Below are 22060 nucleotides of genomic sequence, written 5' to 3' on the forward strand. Positions count from 1 at the left end.
CTTAATGATGTTTCTGACAATGGTTCCAAGTACTTTATGCGCAGGTAAGTTTGTCCTTACACAAGCTATATGTGGAGATTGTTGTTTTCCTCGACCTTGTTTATTTCCCTTACTACGATATCCTAAGGAAGTGACTATGTGGGATATGTATATTGGTATTCCCTTGACCTGCTGAATTTGCAGGGTCAGCAAACCCCTTCAGGAACTTTTAGATGGATCTACACAACTGCCTCTTCCTGCATGTCCCACAACTATGTCCAATTTACTTCTCTTCACTTCTACCACCAAACAGCTTCTACACTTCATTTCCCCATCTCAGCATCACCATCCATCCGGTTGCTCTAACCAAAAACAGATTAATCTTGGAGTCTTCTCTTTCTCATCATTCAATCATCAGTTCTGTCCCCATCTGTCTTACGTAATTATACCCCAAACTAAGCCCCAAACTATAACTTTACTTATCTTCCTCCAATCTATTTTCTGTGCTATTGTTTCTATGACTTGCTGTCACAGATCAGATGACCATTTCCTAACATCCTCCACTGGATGTTGGTAAAAATGATTTCTTCTAGCTAAAAAACTCATTTGTTTGCTTGGATTACACTTATTCTCCAAAGTAACTATCTGAAGATAAATTTAACCTTTTGATTCAAAAACTTCACATTTAAAACAAAAAAATTTCACATTTTAGTGAATTATAAAACCATGATTTATATTACTCTAATTTCAATGTTTTTATTAACAGAATTGTTTCTTTGGCTTCTTCTAATCTTGATTTAAGTTAAAGGCTTTAGTTAAGTGATTTAATTCTTAATTATCAGAGACTAAGTGATTGAAATTTATATATCAAAACCTCACATTTTAACTATTGGTTAAAATCTCTGTTCTCTTAATAGTCATCCCTAGGCAGAATATTGTGTTGCTATTTGTGGATTGTAGAAAGAAAAAAGAAATGACAGGGAAGGTAGTGTTCATGAGTACACAAATATATAATAAACTGATAGAATTAGGTAGTGAAGATTTAAAGAATCACATCTTCATTCATCTGGTTGTGCTTCAAGCGCTTGGCCAAAGAAATTTGTTTCCTGTCTGTCTCTACTTGAAAAATTTTCTGTATATTTACAATTTGTCTCCAAGCCTTTATCAAAATTGTGAACAGATTTGAATTTCATTTTTTTTCCTCCCACAATATATATATTTTTTAAATATTTATTTATTTTTGAGAGAGAGAGCATAAGCAGGGGACGAGCAGAGAGAGGGAGGCAGAGAATCCAAAGCAGGCTCCATGCTGACAGCAGAGAGCCCAATGCGGGGCTCAGACTCACAAACCAAGAAATCATGGCCTGAGCTAAAAACCGACTGAGCCACCCAGGGGCCCCTCCTTACACAATATTGACCAAGAGGCAAAATTTGACAGAAAAGGTAAGATGTAATGAGAAATCTATAAAGGAACTTATATATATATATACACATTCTTCTACCAAATATTTGGCTTGTGTTATAAAGAAATCTCATACCTGCTCTTCTCCGTGACTCCTGTATATATATATGCATAAACTGAAGGCCAAATAATTCCCGTTCCTCTTCTTCATCTGTGCTTTCACTAGGAGGAAGTGTTACTTCCAATTTCAGTGGGTTGTCTCTGAAGTTGACAAACCTAGCAGTTCACCAAAAAACAGTATTTTTATAGGTGCCATAGAAGTGAACATTTATTTCCCTAGCGAAAGATCAAATGATAATATGGTAAATTAAAAAAAAAAAATGGTTTCAATAACCAGACATCGTGGTGAGATGTGATAAATCCTAAGAATCTTTTAAGTTTCTTTTCTAGAAGGAAGAAACCCTAGCTTTAGACAACTTATTTTCAAAGCTTATAGAAAGAAGCAACTGTTCCTGCCATATATTTAATGTGGAACAGTTCAACTTCCCCAGAGCAATTCCAGGGCATCTCAAACATACAATTAATGCTATGAAATTAAAGTTTCTGTGTGTATGTGTGTGTGTGTGTGTGTGTGTGTGTGTGTGTATATATATTTTTTTTAACGTTTATTTATTTTTGAGAGAGCATGAGCAGGGAAGGGGCAGAGAGAGGGAGACACAAAATCCAAAGCAGGCTCCAGACTCAGCTGTTAGCACAGAGCCTGACTCGGGGCTCGAATTCACAAACTGTGAGATCATGACCTGAGCAGAAGTTGGACACTCAACTGACTGAGCCACCCAGGCGCCCCTTAGTTTCTGTATATTTTACAGACTTACTTGTGTCTTATTTATCATTGTATCTTCACCATCGATTACATGACCCAGTAGCTGCTGAATTGATGAATGAATGAATGAATAAATGAATGTATGAATGACTCTGTTTTGGAAATTGTAGGATTTGATGTGAATTCTCATGTCTTCCATTCTCTGTTAGGAAATTAAATTTTGGAAGTAAGACACTTGAGGGAGTTCTGAGAGTAATTAACTTACATATTTACTCTATAACATGGTTACCTGTGTCCATAGTAGTCTTTTAGAAGGAAAATAAGCACTATTTTTATACCTTTTGCTTTTATTTGTAGATGAGGTTTGTTAGCAGTTACAAAGCGATTTTCATAAAAATGTCACCAACCGAGGGTATTCCTTAAAGCTGATAATGCCAGTTTGACTTTTGTTTCAAGGATTCTTTCTTGAATAATTTTAACCAGTGTTATATGAATCCTACTTATGTAATTATAGAATTTCAAAGTTGGAAAAGATTTTTAAATATATTCATTCATATGAATGAGAACTCAAATCTATTCATAAAATTGCTCTATATTACTCTGTTCTGCAACCAGAAAGGAACATGTCTCTTTTGGGTCTACAACTTTTACCTCAGATTGGTCATCTCTTCCATGCACACTGGAATATCTTGCAGTTTATTGTTGCTGAGAACAAGAGTACCCAGGTTTTTCATATTGCTGATTGTTTCTGGCAAGCATGTTATCTCATTCCGTTGCAGCCATAATGTATGTAGAGTTTGCATTCTGATGAATTAAAAGAGGTTTCTGTGATTAATCCATACATAATATGAAAACCCTGATTCTTAACCTAAAATCAAAGAAAGGTAATCTTTTATAACATCTCCTTTAACCAGTTAACTGATTAGGGAAACTGCATCGGAGACAATCCCTACACTACAGTTCTCAGCATGTGGTGGTAGAAGAGAAACCAATGTATTTTAGTGAATTCTTCACTATTTGCATAGGATTTCTTAAAGAACTGCTATAAATGTTATCTAATCTGAATTAGAGTGTTAGGAGAAAAATCAGAAATTATTAATATGCCCAGTTAGGGCAAGACAAGTATGCATAACAGACTCTGGGCCAGGCTGCCTACATTCAAAACCTAGACTGCACACTTACACTGTGATCTTGAGCAATTTAACATCTCCACATGAGTTTCCTCACACATTCGTAAAGTGCACAGAGTGCCTGGCATGCACTAAATAATGTTATTGTTTGGCATATTCATGTCAATATGGTCGCGTCAGATAGCCGGTTTTTCTCTCCCCAAACCCTTAGGCTTATTTAAGTAAATGAAAATATTCTGTTAAAAAGTAGCATATTAGTACTACATGGATCTATTGTGATTGATTAGGTAGGGTCCCCTTTGTTTTGTCTATTATTTCTTATTTATTACGGATGGCTTCAACACATCCAATAGCATAGAAAATTATTTATTTTACCTTTCTATAGTATCAGGAAGTTGTTCAAGTCTGTTGCTTCCCATGTCGAGCCACTCAAGAGCAGGCATGTTCAACACAGCAGGAGGGATTGTAGTAAAGTGATTCATACTCAAATCAAGGTGAGTAAGCTTTAACAAATTGCTAAGCTGAAGAGGAAAGCAAAATTTTTCAAAGTGAATGTCCACAACGTAAAGTACTAGAACACCCACATTGCTAAAGGAGATACTTCACATCAAGGAATGTTCAGATTACACTTGGCCTTTATTTAGTCCTAGTAGTCCACAATAAAATAAATTAATTTTGAAATAAAAATAAAGCTAAATAACCTCCAGATAAATTAAAAACTTGTATAGAAAGTTCATCTATTCCAAGAAAACTTATCTTCCAAATACCCAAGTTCCAGGGTTTGCAGAACCTGCTTGTGTTTTCCTTTCATCCTGTATCTGAGATTTGTATGGGAAAACCCAAACCTCAAAATATTATCTTCATTGAGCCTTCTTTTTTGCGCCTGATGCTTTACATGTGTTATCTCAATCACAGGATTTAACGTTTGGTAATTCTATTTTTTAAATGAAAAACATCAATAAAAATGTATTAAGAATAATATATCAAACACCAGCATGCTCAGCTTAAGAAAGAAAATATAGAGGTGCCTGGGTGGCTCAGTCAGTTAAGCAACTGACTCTTGATTTCAGCTCAGGTCATGATCCCGCTGGTTCATGAGATTGAGCCTAGCATCAGGCTCCATGCTGTTGGCACGGAGCTTGCTCAGGATTCTCTCTCATCTTTGCCCCTCCTCCTGCACGTGCATGCTCTCTCTCTCAAACTTAAAAATATATATATATACTGATATGACTGCCTCCTATGTACTCCTCCCTTCTTCCTTTCCAGAGGGAACCCCTCTCCTGAATTTGGTATTTAATATTCCTGCATATGTTTTTTTGTTTTTATTACTATACACAAATATGTTTTCTATATATTTCTCTATAATTACTATTATATATGTTTTCACAAAGTTTAATATTTTTATTTGAAGATTTTGATAGTGTACTTCTCTTTAACTTGCCTTTTTCTCTCAACATCAGTATCTCAATGTATTCATGATGCTTATAGCATTAGTTTATTCATCAGCTTTATAAGATGAATATCATATTTCTATTTTATGGACAAAATGGGTGAGAGCAGCCATGCAACTGGAAATGATGGGTGATGTGCACTCAAGTTTTCATGGACCTAAGCCCACAAACCTCTTGCCATATAACACTGTAGTGAAAGTTTCAAAATGTGAGTAAAAATTTAGTTAACTTTTCCAAAAAACTTTCCATTTATCTAGGCAAGTTCTGTTTTATTTTTATCTCCGGGAATGTTGAGATTCCTTCCACAATTTTAACACCAAAAAAAAAAAAAAAAAAAAATCCAAAACAAAATGAAACACATACACACCCAGTGTTTTGTGGGTAATGCAAAAAAAGCAGGAAGTTTCCATTTAGGAGGTGATGTTTCTCTGGCTTTAGAATTCAAGCCACGGACAAAACACTTTTTCAAAATCACACCTTTAAAATTTTTCAAACGGTTTAGAATGGAGTATAAAAAGATTGTTTTTACACTGGCATAAATATGTTTTGTGTGTATACATGTATGCAGTGTAATGGCTGAGAGAGAAGTCTCCTGTTGCTGATTTCTCAGTGGTACTAGAACCCTTTGATTTTATCATATTAAAAATGTTATTATCATCTGACAGTCTCTATTTTGCATATGTGAACATTGAGACCTAGTTATATAAAGTGGTGTGTTTGAGGCTACACAGCTACTTAGAGGCCACACTTGGAAATAATCCCAGGCTCAAATCTTACTTTAGTATTAGTTCCAATAAAACCTATTTCTTATGTGAAAAAAATTAAGGTAAACACAAGTTAACAGACATGTCCAAATTCATACAGCATTTTAAATGATTGAACCAATCCCAGAAAGAAAATCACAAGAGTTAGAAATAAAATATTTATTGGCCCTCTTGTAAGTATCAATTGTCCCTGTGATCATCATTTTTATCATAAGCAAGTGCATACATTTCATTAACTTGAACTGTTGTAAGATGAAGTAGATATAAATGTAGAAATTGTGTTTTACTTGCCAGAGTGATAATTATTGGTGACATATTTACTGCTCTGGGGAAAAGTGATATTCTCACCAAAAATAGTGAGTGGAGAATGGAAAAAGGGAATAGTCTTTCTACTTTGAGTTTTATTATTTTCCTTAACTTTATTTTGCAAAGTTAGAACACCTTGGAAAGTTCTTTGCTGATTGTAAGATCATTAAATATGTTTGAAGTATGTTTGAAAGCGTCTATATCTCTATGACCAGTTTGGCTTTACTAATAACAAGGTTATCATACCAAAGCAAAGTCTGAAGGCTTTCCAAACCCATTGCCTTGCTTTTACTTGGTAGAGCCAAAGAAGCTAGCAAAGAAACACTTCCTAAACTGAAGAATTCATTTCTTACCACTTCAGCTGTATCTCAAAAAAGGAACACTGTATAAACACCAACTAGTAAACAAAACAGCTTTTCCATCACCACATTGTGCTTTATAATAACCATTTATTCATCCAATAAGCATTTACTAAGTAACAACTACAAGCTAGGCTGGGCCTTCAATAGGAAATAGAAATAAAAAAGACTCTTTGCTCTGGCATTTTAGGAGATCACAAATGATGTCAGTACTGTGACAATATTTATGCTAATAGATACTTCTCTAAAAATGTTATAGTAACAGGAAACGATTACCACTAAATATTTTCTGAAATAAAATGTATAGCATTTCTTCATTAGTGTTATTTTTAATGATCACACAATTAAGAAGTAAACCAGTAGTAGACAGAGAATAAAATCATAGGCATTTATATCTTTCTGACCTCTTGTGGAAGATCACATATATCTCTGTTTACAGCAAGTTCTAGTTTCTCCAAGCTCACACAATGACTTAGTTCCCTGGGGACAGTCTTGATTTTGTTGTAACTAAGAATCAGCTCCTGAAGTTTAGTGAGCAGTCCTACAAAAAATAATACACAATAGAGAGCAGATAGATATAAAACAATGTTTCCAGTTATTAAGTATTATAGCATAACATACTTGTCAGTTTCCTATTGGCAAATTCACACTTCTTTTCCCAGTATGTGTCCTGCCTCTTCTAAAGATGAAGAGCAGGTTTATCAGTGCTATAAGCAAAAAATATATGTTTTTTTTTTCCACTTTGCTTTATCTATACTATATCCTGGTCAATTTTCCATTTGGGGATTGTTTTTTTTCTCATCTAAGGAATCTTTCTAATTTTCTCTCTTGCCTTCAACCTATTCTCTTCTAGGAGGATTAGCTGAACAAGAAATATCATTTCCGGAATCTATACAATAATATCTCCAAAGAGACTTTTCTTGCATTGAATTCTCATCTTAAATCACCTCAGTAAATCCTAGATGCTTGGATCCCCTGGAACCTTCAATTTAGATGTTTATAATTTCCTCAAGGCTTGGGGCTATGTAAAGATGAGGTCTTTACTCCATGTATCAAAAAAAAAAAAAATTTCTCAGTAAAAAACAGAAATTAAAGCAATCTTCCTTACCAATTCCTCGAGGTATCTCTGAAATTGTGTTTCGAGATAAATCTAATACAATGAGGTTCTGAAATCTTCCAATGAATTCAGGAATTTTCAACAAACCAGTTCTATGAAGTTGCCATTCCTGTAGCTGACTCAGTTTCAGTAGAGAAGAAGGGAGGGTCTAAACTCAAGTAAAAGAAATGACAGAATTACTATATTACTTAAATTATTTTAGTATCATGTCACACTGGAGTATAATTGTAGAGAGATTGATTTGTAAAAGAACTTTTCCTTACAAATTTTCCTAAATGGTTATATTTCCAAGTGCTTTGTGTTACTTCTAAGTTTTAAGACCTTTACTTTGGGAGTGGGGGTGCTAAACCTTGGCGCTCCAATCAGAATAAACAAAAAGAATGTATTTTGGCCAATAGCGTACACACATAGAGCTATGCTCTAAAGATGTTGTTGTATTAGGCTTTTTTAAGAGTACACATATGCAGTTGAAATGAGAATATAATGGTTAGTTGAAATCACAGAGAAAGCAAAAAATCATTTTAATCAATAATTCAAATTTCTCTTCCCCTTCTTTTTTTAAAAAATTTTTCATGTTTATTTATTTTTGAGAGAGAGAAAGAGAGAGTGAGCAGGGGAGGGGCAGAGAGAGAGGGAGACACAGAATCCCAAGCAGGCTTCTGGCCCCAAGCTGTCAGCTTGTCGTGGCTCAAATCCACAAACTGCGAGATCATGACTTGAGCCAAAGATGGACACCCAACTGACTGAGTCACCCAGGCGCCCCTCTTCCCCTTCTGTTTTGAAATATTTTATAAAAGGTTTTTACAGATTTTTTTTAATTTAAAGATTTTAAGAGTTTCAACTATTCTGAACTCTTTGCCTTTTCTCTTTCAACCTAAAGTAGCCAAAAGGGAAAATAGAGGACCTACACCCTTAGCTAATCATACCTATATGTATGAACATAAACACTGGCCCAAGGGATAGAGGCCCTTACAAAAATTAGAGTGTGCCTAATGTAATTAAGCAAGTGTGTGTGTGTGTGTGTGTGTGTGTGTGTGTGTGTGTGTTTATGAGAGAATATGAACTGGGTGGTAGACCTCAAAAAAAAATGAATATTCTGTTCCATTTTGTGGGTTTTAACTGAGCGTTTATTTTGGAAAAGCTGTATGATTTTTGTTAAGCAAATGGTCATCTTTTTATGGAAAATGAGAAATTGCTTATTAGTAGGATTAGTAGGAGAAAAATTGCAAATGACCTAAATTTAGACAGAGTTTCAGCAAATTGAATTTTTACAAAAAAAAAAAAAAAGTGAAGTTATATTTCTTTTCAGTTGTTCATGTTGCCCCAATTCATTTGGTGTATTATTAAAATGAGAATTCTAACTATTCCAGACTTAATCACACAGTCTCAGAATCATTTTCTCAACTCTCCCATAAAATGCAAAATATAGAAAATCAAATGGTACTTGTATGAAGCTAACCTTCCATTCCTCTTTTTCTATCTTCAAAATGACTCTTCCATCTTCTATGATGACCTTTTCCCTTAGTTTGGTTAAGCTTACTCGTTCTTCCCAGATTCGCACTAGCCTAAGAGACCAGAAAACATTTTAGTTGACCCATAATGACACAGGTAGCATTCACTTTTATGTAAAAAGTGACCCATCAAAAACAACCACTTGACTAGTAGTATCTGGAAATCAAAAAAGAATTCGTTTTGCAAGAATTATAAATATGATTCGTTTCATAAATGCCCTATATTTAAGTTTTTGAAAAGTGTCACAATGCTCCATAGATTTTTTTTTTAATAACAGCTTTATTGAGCTATAATTCACATACCATAAAATCAATCCTTTTAAAGTATGCAATTCAGTGGTTTTGGATATATTCACAAAGTTGCTCACCAACACCACTCTCTGATCCAAAACATTTTCATCACTCAAAAAACTCTATATCCAAGGCTAACTGGTGCAGCCACTCTGGAAAACAGTGTGGAGGTTCCTCAAAAAAATGATCCAGCAATTGTACTACTAAGTATTTACTCAAATAATGCAAAAATGCTAACTCAAAAGGTAGCATTACGTACTATAGCCAAATTTTGGAAACAGCCCAATTGTTCATCAACTGATGAATGGATAAAGAAGGAAATATTAGCCATAAAAAAGAGTGAAATCTTGCCATTTGCAATGATATGGATGGAGCTAGAGAATATTATGCTAATGCGCTAATGAGAAAGAAACACCACATGGTTTCAGTCATGTGGAATTTAAGAAATAACTGAACAAAGGCTCCTGGGTGGTTCAGTGGGTTCGGTGTGAGATTGAGCCCCATGTCAGGCTCTGCACCTGCAGTGGGATTCTCTTTCTCTACCTCCCTCTCTCTGCCCCTCCCTGCTCATGCTCTCGCCCTCTCAAAATAAATTTAAAAAAAAAGAGAGGGAGAGAGAGACTGCTAAAACACTTTTAAACAAAGAAATGAACAAAGGGGGGGAAAAAGAGGCAAACCAAGAAACAGAGTTTTTAATTATAGAAAACAAACATGGCTACCAGAGGGAAAGTGCATGGGGGGATGGGTTAATTAGGTGATGGGGATTAAGGAGTGCACTTGCTGAGATGAGCACCGGGTGTTGTATGAACTGTTGAATCACAATATTGTACACCTGAAACTAATATTACACCGCATATTAAGTGGAATTTAAATTAAAACAAATAAAAAAACAACAACAAAAAACCTCCACACCCATTAGCAGTCACTCTTCATTCCCTCCTTCCTCAGCCCATGGCAACCACTAATCTACTTCCATTTCTATGGGATTATACAATATTGTGGTCTTTCCACATAGCATAAGTTTATTCAAAGTTCACCTGTGCTGTAACATGTTTCAGTACTGTATTCCTTTTTATCGAAGAATAACATTCCACTGTTCTGTTGATCATTTCGTCAGTTAATGGACATTTGGGTTAATTCCACTTTTTGGCTATTATGAATAATGCTGCTATGAACATTTGTGAACAAGTTCTTGCGTAGATATATGTTTTCATTTATCTTGGGTACAGTTCTAGGAGTAGAATTGCTGCATCATAACTCTATTTTGAACTTTTCTTAGGAGCTGCCAAACTAGGTCCAAATTGCTAGTACCATTTTACCTTCCCTCCAGCAGCACATGAGGCTTCATGCCTTGCCATTCTTGCCTACATTTGTTATTGCCCATGTTTTTGATTATAGCCATTCTAGTGAGTGCAAAGTGGTATCTCATTGTTCTTTTGACTTGCATTTATTAAACATCTAATCCATAGATAGTTAATAACTTTTTAATGACTTGCAAATAATACAGTCCAACTTCAGAGTTAAGTTATATGTGATTACATTCAATTTTATTCAGATTTTGTTTTTCAGATATAAAAATGCATAAAACCTTCATCATTCTGGAATACATCCCTATTGATTTTTGGTACATTGCAAATATACATAACAATAATAGTAAGCTATGAAAATGACTAGTAAAAGGTTGCAAATGGTTTATTTCTATACTAGAAAATTTTTATATTCAATTACATCACTTTTCTAAAAATTAGAACTGTTCAAACAGTAAGCATGATGATTGCTAACTACTTGATACTCACTAAGAGATCCATGTATTTCAGAACAAGATTTAATGACAAGTGTAATCAGGTGTCTTGTTCCCCAACCTTTTACTTAAAGAACTCATTGAGCAACCATTATATGCCAAATGCAACGCTGCACATTGTGCATGCAGAAAGCTCTGTCCTTGATGAGTTTACAGTGAGGCTATTATTCAGCAAGTCTATTTCCATCTCTACAATGATTCCTAAATTATTTCTGGATCTGAATTTCTATGATCTAAGTCCAGAATGTATCACTTAATTTGGCGACCGTGGACAACACATACCACCTCTATGGGCTTTGCCTATAAAAATGGGGTTTCGATTAAATAATGTCTAAGTTCCCTTCCAGCTCTGGTATCCTATAATTCATCCACTGCTTAGTTCAAGCTTGATGTTCTTTCAATTGTACATAGAAATTTTCTACCTCCTATGAAACTCTTTTATCATAGTCTAAAGACTTTCCCAGATTTTGTCACACCAACTCTTTCCTAAATGCTTCATTTCCTCAAGACAGCTTGGCATCAAAAGACAATGAGGTCAATTTCTGTTTAAACTTGATGCTTTTTGAACTAAATCTTTAGCCACCTTTAGCTGAGAGAAGAAGCATTAGATTACATTCCTTTTTTTAAATTTTTTTAATGTTTTTATTTATTTTTGAGACAGAGCATGAGTGGGGGAGGGGCAGAGAGAGAGGGAGACACAGAATCCGAAGCAGGCTCCAGGCTCCAAGCTGTCAGCAAGGAGCCTGACACGGGGCTCGAACTCACAGACCGTGAGATCATGACCTGAGCAGAAGTCAGAAGCTCAACCGACTGAGCCACCCAGGCACCCCAGCATTAGATTACATTCTTAATCATTTTACCCCTTGCCTGTTTTGCACAGAAAGAACTTGAAGCTACTAAAATTAAATGGTTCTTAACTAAACACGTATGATAGGTGACATTCGGGAGTTTAGAAGCAAGTCACGATTCCCGCCCACTGTTTTAAAAAAGGAAATGATGGGGCGCCTGGGTGACTCAGTCGGTTGAGCGTCCGACTTCGACTCAGGTCACGATCTCGCAGTCCCTAAGTTCGAGCCCTGCATCAGGCTCTGGGCTGATGGCTCGGAGCCTGGAGCCTGCTTACGATTCTGTGTCTCCCTCTCTCTCTGACCCTCCCCCGTTCATGCTCTGTCTCTCTCTGTCTCAAAAATAAATAAACGTTAAAAAAAAAATTAAAAAATTTAAAAAAATTAAAAAGGAAATGATTTGTTAAGAATACTCTAGAGTTGGGGCTCCTGATGGCTCAGTTGGTTGAGTATCTGACTCCTGATCCCGGTTCAGGTCATGATCTCACGGTTTGTGAGATCAATCCCTACATCGGGCTCTGTGCTAACAGCAAGGAACCTGCATAGGATTCTCTCTCTCTCTCTCTCTCTCTCTCTCTCTCTCCCCCTCCCCTGCTCATTCGCTCTTGTTCTTTCTCTCTCAAAATCAATCAATCAATTTAAAAAAAAAAAAAAAAAGAGTACTCTTGGGGCACCTGAGTGGCTCAGTCAGCTAAATTACTGACTCTTGATTTCAGCTCAGGTCATGATCTCATGGTTCATGGGTCCGAGCCACATATTGGGCTCTGTGCTGACAGTGTAGAGCCTGCTTGGGATTCTCGCTCTCTCCCTCTCTTTCTGCTCCTTACCTGCTGGTGCTCTCACTTTCTTGAAATAAATAAACTTAAAAAAAATTTAAAAAGAGTACTCTAGAGTCAAGTTTATCATAATTGTAGAATACAAATATAATGGGTTTCATAAGAGTAGCTTTATATATAAAGGGCCAATCTAGGGAGATGTAAGACCTGAGGTGAATATCATGCTTCCTGAGTCGGATTGCTTGAGTATGAATACCAGTTCTGCATTTATTAGCATTGTGTTCTTTGAATTAGGCCTATCTTTCAGGTTTTCTGTCTCTTTAAAAGGGAGAAAATGAACACTCATGTGTGGCAGAGACTGCTTGTCATTCCCCTGTATCTGTTACTCCTCTTCTTCCTCAATAGTAGATGCTCTAAATTCAACTGGGCACAAGACTTCATTTAGCCATCCTTCCTTGTAGTTAGATATGTATCGTATCAATGGGATGTTAGCAGAAGTAGTAGTGTGTGCCACTTCCTGCTAGCTGGAATCAAACATGTTGGCTGAGGTTGGTGAATCTATTTGGGGCCATTGGGTGACATCCATTCCATTAGGAATGGAAGTCATGCACAGTTGAGCAACAAGATAAAAGCCTGACCGTGGGCAACACAGACCATGTGACTCAGTGGAGTGCTATTCCAGCCATAGATCAAGTACCAGAAAAAGTTAACATGTCTTGTGTAGAAAATATTATTTTGGTTTTCCATCTCTCATAATGCAATATAATCCTCATCAAGACACTGTTTCAGTATGTTGAGAGGATTAAATGAGATAGTACAGATAAAACATTTAGCAGAGTACTTAGTAAACAGTAAGTGCACAACAAACGGCTGCTACCTCATCATTGTCAGCATCATTATTCTCTTGACTGGCTTTGGTTGGGAAGAGTGGTCCTTCCCCAGCCGAATTTTTGTTTTTACAGATAGCGGACACAAAATAGTTGCTTATCAAGAACGTACCTTTCCCCCTCTTCTTTGCTGGGAGAATAGCTGTTATTTTCAAGTATTTATACTTCCCCCAAGTAACGCAGGTATAAATCTTAATTTATATAAACCAATCACATAGTCTCATTCTCCTAGAAGGGAACTGCATTAGGGGAGTACAAATTACCCAGTTCTGGTCAATGAGAGGTGAAGGAGAGGTTTGCTAAAACACCTCAGAAAGGCTTCCTCATTCTTGAACAAACAGAAATAGTTTCCACTCTTCTGATAACATAATGAGGTCTGGCTATGATGCCTGGAAGTACACCAGTCATTCTGTGACACTGAGGGAGGCTACCCTAAGAACCAAACTGAGACACTGAGATTAGCAGTAGGAGGTGATAAAAAGAAGCTGAATCTCTAAAGCTGTGAAAGCTTTGGAACTGCCTTGCCTCAGGACTTCCCTATTCCTTAAGCCATTTTTAGTTGAATTTTATGGCATTTGCTAACTGACACAAGAGCATTTTTTCCACTGAAATATAATTGTCATATAACATTGTATTAGTGTCAGGTGTACAACATAATGGCCCAGTATCTGTATATATTGCAAGACAAAAGACAATTTAATATTTAGAGAGAGACCTAATGAATGATAATTGTAGGGATCCATGAGGAAAGTGGGTATTCTTGCAAGATTAGATAGAATACTTTGGAGACATCCAATCAGAAAAGTGGGCAGATATCAAGAAGGCAGAGGAAATGAGAGCCAAATTATTTAAGTACAGCCCAAATCAAGGAATCAGGTGATCCACAGGGAACCTGGCTGAAACTCACTGCTATTCAAATAGGTGAGAATCTATACTACCTAGCATTGCTAGATGCTGTTTTAGTACCTAGGGACTATTATACTGAACAAGCCATCAGTGAAAAGTAGACTAAATGATACTAATCAAACTATGATGAATGTTGACCAGATTCCTATGAGGGCCCAAGATAACTATTTTTTTTTTAATGTTTATTTATTTTGAGAGAGAGAAACAGAGAGAGGGAGAGTGCCAGCAGGGGAGGGGCAGAGAGAGGGAGGGAGAGAGAACCCCAAGCAGGGTCTGCACTGACAGTGCAGAGCCCGACACAGGACTGGATCTCATGAACTGGGAGATCATGACATGAGCCTAAATCAAGAGCCAGATGCTTAAACGACTGAGCCACCTGGTGCCCCAACTACATACAGACAGTTGGGTTTTTTGTGGCCACCATCACATAGTCACACTTAATTGAGTCAGGGATATCCCTGTAGTTATATTTTGACTTTTCAGTAAATAAAAATCTCTATCAAATTCAACAATAAGGCACTTAATAAGTGCTCTTCTCTAGAATGATGATGTTCTGAATTTTCACTAATTCAAAATAATAAACATGTTAAAGCATACTTCTGTTGAAATTCCTTCTCTCGCTTCAGGTCTTCATTGTGTTTCTTTATTCTTTCTTCCCAAACTTCCTTTACAGCATTGACAGCTCCAGTACAAACCACATTTTCTGACATGATTTCTCCACATTGTCACAGAGTCACCAACTTCATTAGGTTCTGAATAGCTGAATCACAGATGCCATCTCAAAAAGGACCTAATTGTACCAGAGGGGGAAAAAAGAATGTGTTTCAGAACATTCACAAAGTTCCAAAATGATCCCAGTAGCGTATATTTATTGAACACTTTCCATGTTCCCAAAATTATTTATACACTTTACATTTCATGTCTCATTTAATAATCCTCATAAAAATCCTATGACATGGGTGCTTTCATTGTCTGTAATATACAGATGAGAGAACTGAGCCTTGAAGATGGGCAAGTTGTTCAATGTCTCATATCTAATATGTGGCAGAGGTGGGAATTGAAGCCAAGTCAACTTCCTTTGTTACTGTGTAATTTGCAATAATGAAAAACCGCAACTAGTTTACATGCCCAGTTATATGAAAATGGCTAAGTAACGGATATATAAATTTAAGACCAGCGTCTTGGGATATCTACTTAATCTAGATTCTATAGGCACAGGCTGGAATTCAGTTAAGTGGCATTATACTAGGATTACTGGCTCTTCTAAAATAAATTGCAAAGGGATAGATGTAATATTGAGGATTGTGACCTGAATCTCAGAAAGGAAAGGAAAATAAAAATAGGGGATTGGTTATGTAAATTATGGTAGATTCATTTGATGGAATATTCTTTGCCTTACAAATAATTGTATTGATTTTTTCTTCAAATTGCATTAGCAGTAGTGAAAGAACATGATCCACAATTAATCATTTCCTTCCAAATTCAGGAAGTCAAAGATGTCCACAATCACAGCTATTCAACATTTACTGGAATGCTGTAAGGCAAAAGAAGCAAATAGAAACGTATAAAGTTTGGAAAGGAAGAAGTGAAATATGCAACAGTGTAGGGGGACAGGTACTTTTATACACTAAAGGTGGCCATATTTGTTATTCTCTGTGGAGAGAAATTCAGTCATATCTATCAGTCTTACAAATGCACATTCACATTCATAAGAATTTGTACTGCAAATATTTTCAAATGTAAAATTACATATTATAAAGTTATTCACTTCAGTGTTTTTCATAAAAGCAAAAGATTGGAAGCAATATAACCTTTAATCAATAAATTATAGTACATCCATATCATGTGAAATATATAGCTCCATAAAGGAAGTAGAACATTTTATATACTGATGGAAGCCATGATCTCCAAAATGTATGACTATGCCATGACTTAATTTTTCCATCCCAATGAATATGGATATTTGGGTACCAGAGTTTTGCTATTATGAGCAATATTTTCCCCAAATTCTTGTCTTTATCTTCATGGTGCTCAAGTGGGTATTGCTTCTATTGGGTATACACCTAGGACTTGAACTGCTGGATCATAGTGAATGTGCATGTTCAAATTTATGAGATAGAGCCAAATTGTTTTCCAAAGTGACTGTGCCCATTTATACTCTTACTACAACTATACAAGGTTTCCATTGATGTACATCCTCACCAACACACTGCTGTATAAAATCTCATTATGGTCACAATTTATACTTCCCTGACTACTAAATGCCATAGTTTAATATATAAAGATTGTCCAATTAAATAAAATACAAAATCCTGTGTATTGTTTATAAGAGGCACACCTAACATAAAAATAGGAAAAAATGGAAAGTATAACATAGAAAAAGATCCACGCCTAGATTTATACCCAAGAGAAATGAAAACGTATGCTCACAAACTTGCACACGAATGTTGAAGTTGCATTATTCACAATAGCCAAAAAGTGGAAACAAATGGCTGTCAACTGACAATGGATAAACAAAATGTGGTATATGCATACAATGGAATATTATTCTCCCGAAAAAGGAATAAGTTCCGATACATGCTACATTGTAGACGAACTTTGAATGAAAGTATACTAAGTGAAAGAAACCAGACACAGAAGACCATGTATATGGGATCCATAGAGAAAAGAAAAAAAGTAGATTAGTTATATCCAGGGGCTTTTCAGAGGGGGAAATGGGTAGTGACTTCTAAGGGTACAAAGTTTCTTCTCTGAGTGATAGAAATCAACTTTTGAAATAAATCAACCCATGACAAAGCAAGGAAGACATGTTTACGTCTAAAGAGCAGAATGTAGTAAGTATAATACATCTTGAAAATATAAAAATAAGAATAAATGCTTTAACAGAATGTGAAAGAAGGAAATGGAGGTGTAGAGGAAAGAACACCAAAAGCCACATCTTCAAAGTGGGGAGTCATAGATACTGTCTCTATTTTATGGAATGAGAACTAGAGACTTAAGTATTTGTTTAAAGTTCTAAAGGTAATCAAGAGAGAAACTAAAACTAAGAATATAACTCTAGAAGGGTGTAAGTGAATTTGAGCATCATCTTTCATAATGAAGTTCTGTAGATTATGCCTAAAGTTGATCAATAATAACCCCCCTTGAACAAGAAAACAGGAACAAAGGTGGTGACTACTGAAAACAAAATCCTGTCACTTCTAGAGTGACAGAAAAGGGGCAGAGAATACTGCTTTTCATTATTAATCTCCTCTAAATTATTAATTTCTTTAACAGTATGCAGTGCAAAAAAAGGAAAACTATGCAATGTGAGAGAGAGAGAGACGGGTGGGAGAAAAACTCCATTACAGAGGAAAAAATGTTTACAATTTTAGGATGGATATATAATTGCCAATATTCAGCAAATTATTAGGAGAGGGTCCCTACTTTTAAGCAATGCCTGCACAATTAGCATAGGAACAGGTTGCAAGATCTTTTTGCCAGCAAGAAACCTTGGCATACAGGTGCCGCCTAATTCCAAACCCCTAGGTACATCACAGTGAACCTACAATTTATTGTCTCAGATTTGAACAAGGTTGAAGTGTTTATCAAATAAGAAAACATTTTTTAAAACTATCAAGTATCTACATGTGAATGTGTATTTTTTAAACATATATAACCATTCATATGCTAATTAGGTTTCTCAGTTTGCCATTAAACTTGATCCAGCCATCAGTTTTCCTTTACCAGCAACCAGTTCCCCTTCGAGGAAAACAAGTCAGTAATAACGTGTATTTCTGCTGCTAGCATAGGATTGTGTTCCCCCCAATGACTACCATAACACAAAAGCGCATAGTATGGCAAGGACATAACAGGGAGAGTCTGCTTTCTAAAGGCAAAAGAAAGCAAAACAAAAAACAAAACAACAAACAAAAACAAAACTAAACTAAAAAAAAAAAAATGCTTAACTTTTACAGAAATCCATCTTCCAGAGGAAGACAATTACATGAATGACTATGAGACCCCAAAAGAGACTTGTAAATTCAATTCCAAGTTCAGTTGGGCATTCCAGCAGATTCAGACCCAGTAAAGGCATCATCAGCAATCTATTTCCATGTGAAGAATAGGAAAGAAGTGTTTTGGAAAAATACTTACCACTGTCAGAGGACGCAGAAGCTGACATGCCCAAAGTTAGTGATTATCAGCTGAAAGAGAATTTCAGGGAGAATTGTTTTCCATGTGGCTCCAGATGATTAAAATCCTCAGTCAGACTTGTAACCAAGCGAAATGTAATGTCAGCCTAGTTCTAATTTTAGATCTTGGACAAAGCTGAGAATAGCAAGAATCACATGGAGCTTCTGTGCAAAGGATCAAGTGATAACGTATGTGCATGCATTCTGTACACTGCAAAATGCTGTATATGGGGTGTTATAAAACTATCAGGCAGAACTATTTGTAAGCTGCAGATATAAAGAACTCCTATTGAAAGTCCTTCCATTTTTCATGACTTACATATTTTGAATATTTAATAGAATTCATCTGTTCCCAGCAGAGAAACTTGAAAACTTGAGAATGTACGGCACAACAAAACCCCTACGTGGTAAACGATAGATCTGTAAATATTTAAACTAAAGGTAAATGCTTCAGAAAAGAAGAAAAGTAAAGATATAGAATAGTATGGGTAAAAGAGGAGCCCCAAGCTCCTGCTGCATCCAGGCTCAAATTTAATTCTCTCTCAACCTTTATCTCTTCAGCCTTCATAGGTAGGAGTTAATTCTGGGTTCTTTGAAAATAATTATGGGGGTGCCTGGGTGGTTCAGGCGGTTGAGCATCTGACTTTGGCTCAGGTCTTGAGCTCACAGTTTGTGAGGTCAAGCCCCACATTGGGTTCTCTGCTGATAGCACAAAGGCCACTTTGGATCTTCTGTCTTCCCTTCTCTCTGCCCCTCCCCGATTAGCATGCACGTGCGTTCTCTCAAAACCAAATAAACATTAAAAAAAATATTTTTTGAGTTGGTAATATAAGCACATGGACCAAAATTCAAAAGATAATGAATCCTCACCTAAGCCCACCTCTAAGCGATTTAGTTCTCTTCTCTGAAGGCAATCACTATGGCCACTTATTTGGGAGCCCTCCAAAGGTGGCCTGTGAAGTTACGAACATAAATATGCCTACATTCATGAAAACCACACACACACATGCCATCACACACATACACACAAAATGCTAGCATACTATGTATATTTTTCTATACTGTGTTTTCTTCATTCAGAATATCTTGGAAATTGTTTCATATTAGTATAGAGTTATACCATCCTTTTAAATGACTACATAGCATTCTGGTGTGTAGGTGGACCATCATTTGTTTAGTTATTTGGACACTGGCAATTTTAGTGCTTTTATTAATTTTTAAAAATATTTTTAATGTTTATTTTTTGAAAGAGAGAAAGAGAGAGAGAATGGAGGAAGGGCAGAGAGAGATCACGACCTGAGCTGGTCAGACACTTAACTGACTAAGCCACCCAGGTGCCCCAATTTTAGTGCTAAAAGCACTTAAAAAATGCCTGATTATTCCATAGAAGTTCTCTAATGCTTCTGTAACAAATAAACTCAGAGTTATGGGGCCACTTAAGACCACAGAAAGAGCAAAGATCACAGAACCTGAACTCTAATCTCCTGTCCAGAGTGTCTGTACCATCACATAAAATGGCTTCCCTAAATATGTTCATACAGCAACATTAAGGTGCTGGGAGGAGTTTTGCTTCTGTTAAGAAAAGTACTAAATTGTCTCTTTGGAAACAATTTAGATTTATCGCTCCCTTTAGCACTGTCTACCATTACATTTTAATTTGACAGTATTTCTATGAAACCCACAAATTCTAAGGTTCTCTCTCTTTCCCTTTTCTAGCTTATTTCCTATGCTCTCATCTAAAGAGGCAATACAAATATAAAGTGAGACCAACTTAGACATTGTTGAAGTGACTTAATCTAGAGAAATGTCAGGGAAAGTGAAAAAAAAGTGAATGGATTCACGAGCTATTTATGAAGCATTTTAGACAGAATTTCAGTGATTTGGGGACATAGTGGGTGAGAGAAAAGGAAGAGACAAGGCACTGTATAGTGCCCTCTCATAGTCTGATCATCCTTCACGTTAGTGAGCTCCACTTTGCCAAAGTAGAATTAGGGGGAAAAGTCCCAACCTCCCTTGCTACAGAACTGAGGAATGTGACTAAGGTTCTACTAATCATGTGTTTTGATTTAGAAGCAAAGAATGTGGGGAAACTGGCTGGGTGGCTACAGTTCATTTTTGCTGGTCTGACTACAGCAGAGGCAATATATTCTGGGGTTAGTTTTAACAGCAGGACTTTCCTGGCCACAATGGATGCAGCTGGTTCTGGGGGCAACCACAGCAGCTCCCTTACCAGGCCAGTTCCGTTGTATAGTTCCAGGACTTGTTTGATGAATACCCCTTCTTACACAAACATGCCAGGGAGATTTCCATCATCTGTATGTAAGAAATGGATAAGAAACAGATATTGCTATTTTAACTATTTCTTGGTATATTTCCAAAAATATGCTTATGCTATCTTTTCATGTACTGATCAGGGAATCATCTATTGACTTCATACCATAGAAGATGAGAATTCTGTGTTCTTAAACTGCCTACTCAGTAACATACATTTCCCCTCCTCCAGTCCTCCCAATATAACATAATTTTTGTTAAATTGGTAGTGTTTGTTACTATGTAAATGTTATTCATAGCTGGTCCAAATAACAGAAGTAATTACATTCATTTCTTTTTGTACTTTGTGGGTTTTTCTGGAGTTGTGTCCCTTTTTATTTGATTTTCTGTGTACCTATCACTGCATTTTTATATGCTTTTCTTTTCCTCCAACCAGATTTATTGAACATAACAAAATTCTGTACACAAAGTGACCTAGATCTTTCTTACTAATATTTTGACAAGTCAATCTGTGGAGGGTCCAAAAGTGGCTTACTGTAAAATTAATAGAAAAGTGCCCAATGCACACTAAATAAATGGCCTAACGACTGGAACTTTAATAGTTCTATAAGATAATTAACATAGGTAGGATTGAACCCCGATGACAGGCTGATATAGAACTGATAGGGGACGTCAAGAGGCCATTTTGTGCACTGCCACTGTGATGCCATCATTTCCCGGGATCAGAATGTTCCCAGTATCTGATTCTAGACACGCCACAAGAATATCAGTGGGGACTGAGGTTAGCTTAGCTGCTTGCTGGGCTAGAACAACGATCAAACAGTTATCAGCCCAGCATGTTCATTGGACTGGGCCCCACGATAGCCCCGATCAAGCCCTCGTGAATCTGTGCCATAGGACCCCAACAATGAATGGATTCCTCATTGTGTCTTCCAAGGGCTGCTCTAAGGTCATCTCCATCGTGTCTGCCATGAGCCCTGGCCCACATCTTTATATACTTGAATATCCTTGCAAAAGTCACATACTCCCTTGGCACCTCAGTTTCTTATTGGCAAAATGTAGATAAAAATAAGAGTTCTTCATGGGTTTTTGTGAGGATTAAATGAGTTAATATACAAAAGAACTTGCACAGTGCCTGAACACATAAGTATTCAAAAAAGGTTAGTCTTATTACTACCCTCCCATAGTAAAGCCAAGAAAGAAGATGGGAATGGATATGATTGCCATATGATCATAGGAAGAAGGTTAGCTGTGAAAGGATTTTCTTCA

At 36.4% G+C, this 22060-nt stretch overlaps 1 protein-coding gene and 1 pseudogene across 2 annotated transcripts in view; both read right to left on the bottom strand.

Annotated features, from left to right (window-relative positions):
- Window positions 1–22060, bottom strand: part of LRRC39 (leucine rich repeat containing 39) — a 29182-nt gene that overhangs the window by 2158 nt on the left and 4964 nt on the right. Inside the window, exons 1-8 of one of the 2 annotated variants that reach the window (XM_045478410.1) lie at window positions 18483–18622; window positions 14946–15138; window positions 8791–8896; window positions 7323–7479; window positions 6619–6755; window positions 3710–3855; window positions 2856–3008; window positions 1518–1657 (exon numbers count right to left, since the gene is read on the bottom strand). In XM_045478410.1, coding sequence (XP_045334366.1) covers window positions 1518–1657; window positions 2856–3008; window positions 3710–3855; window positions 6619–6755; window positions 7323–7479; window positions 8791–8896; window positions 14946–15058 — 952 coding nt within the window. In that variant the 5' untranslated portion in view covers window positions 15059–15138; window positions 18483–18622. Of the gene's footprint in view, window positions 1–1517; window positions 1658–2855; window positions 3009–3709; window positions 3856–6618; window positions 6756–7322; window positions 7480–8790; window positions 8897–14945; window positions 15139–18482; window positions 18623–22060 lie in introns of those variants that run through there. The other variant, XM_045478411.1, reaches the window with a different exon arrangement.
- Window positions 21167–21923, bottom strand: LOC123598316 (annotated as a pseudogene).

This window comes from Leopardus geoffroyi, chromosome C1 (genome assembly GCF_018350155.1).
Source record: "Leopardus geoffroyi isolate Oge1 chromosome C1, O.geoffroyi_Oge1_pat1.0, whole genome shotgun sequence".
NCBI lineage: Eukaryota > Metazoa > Chordata > Mammalia > Carnivora > Felidae > Leopardus > Leopardus geoffroyi.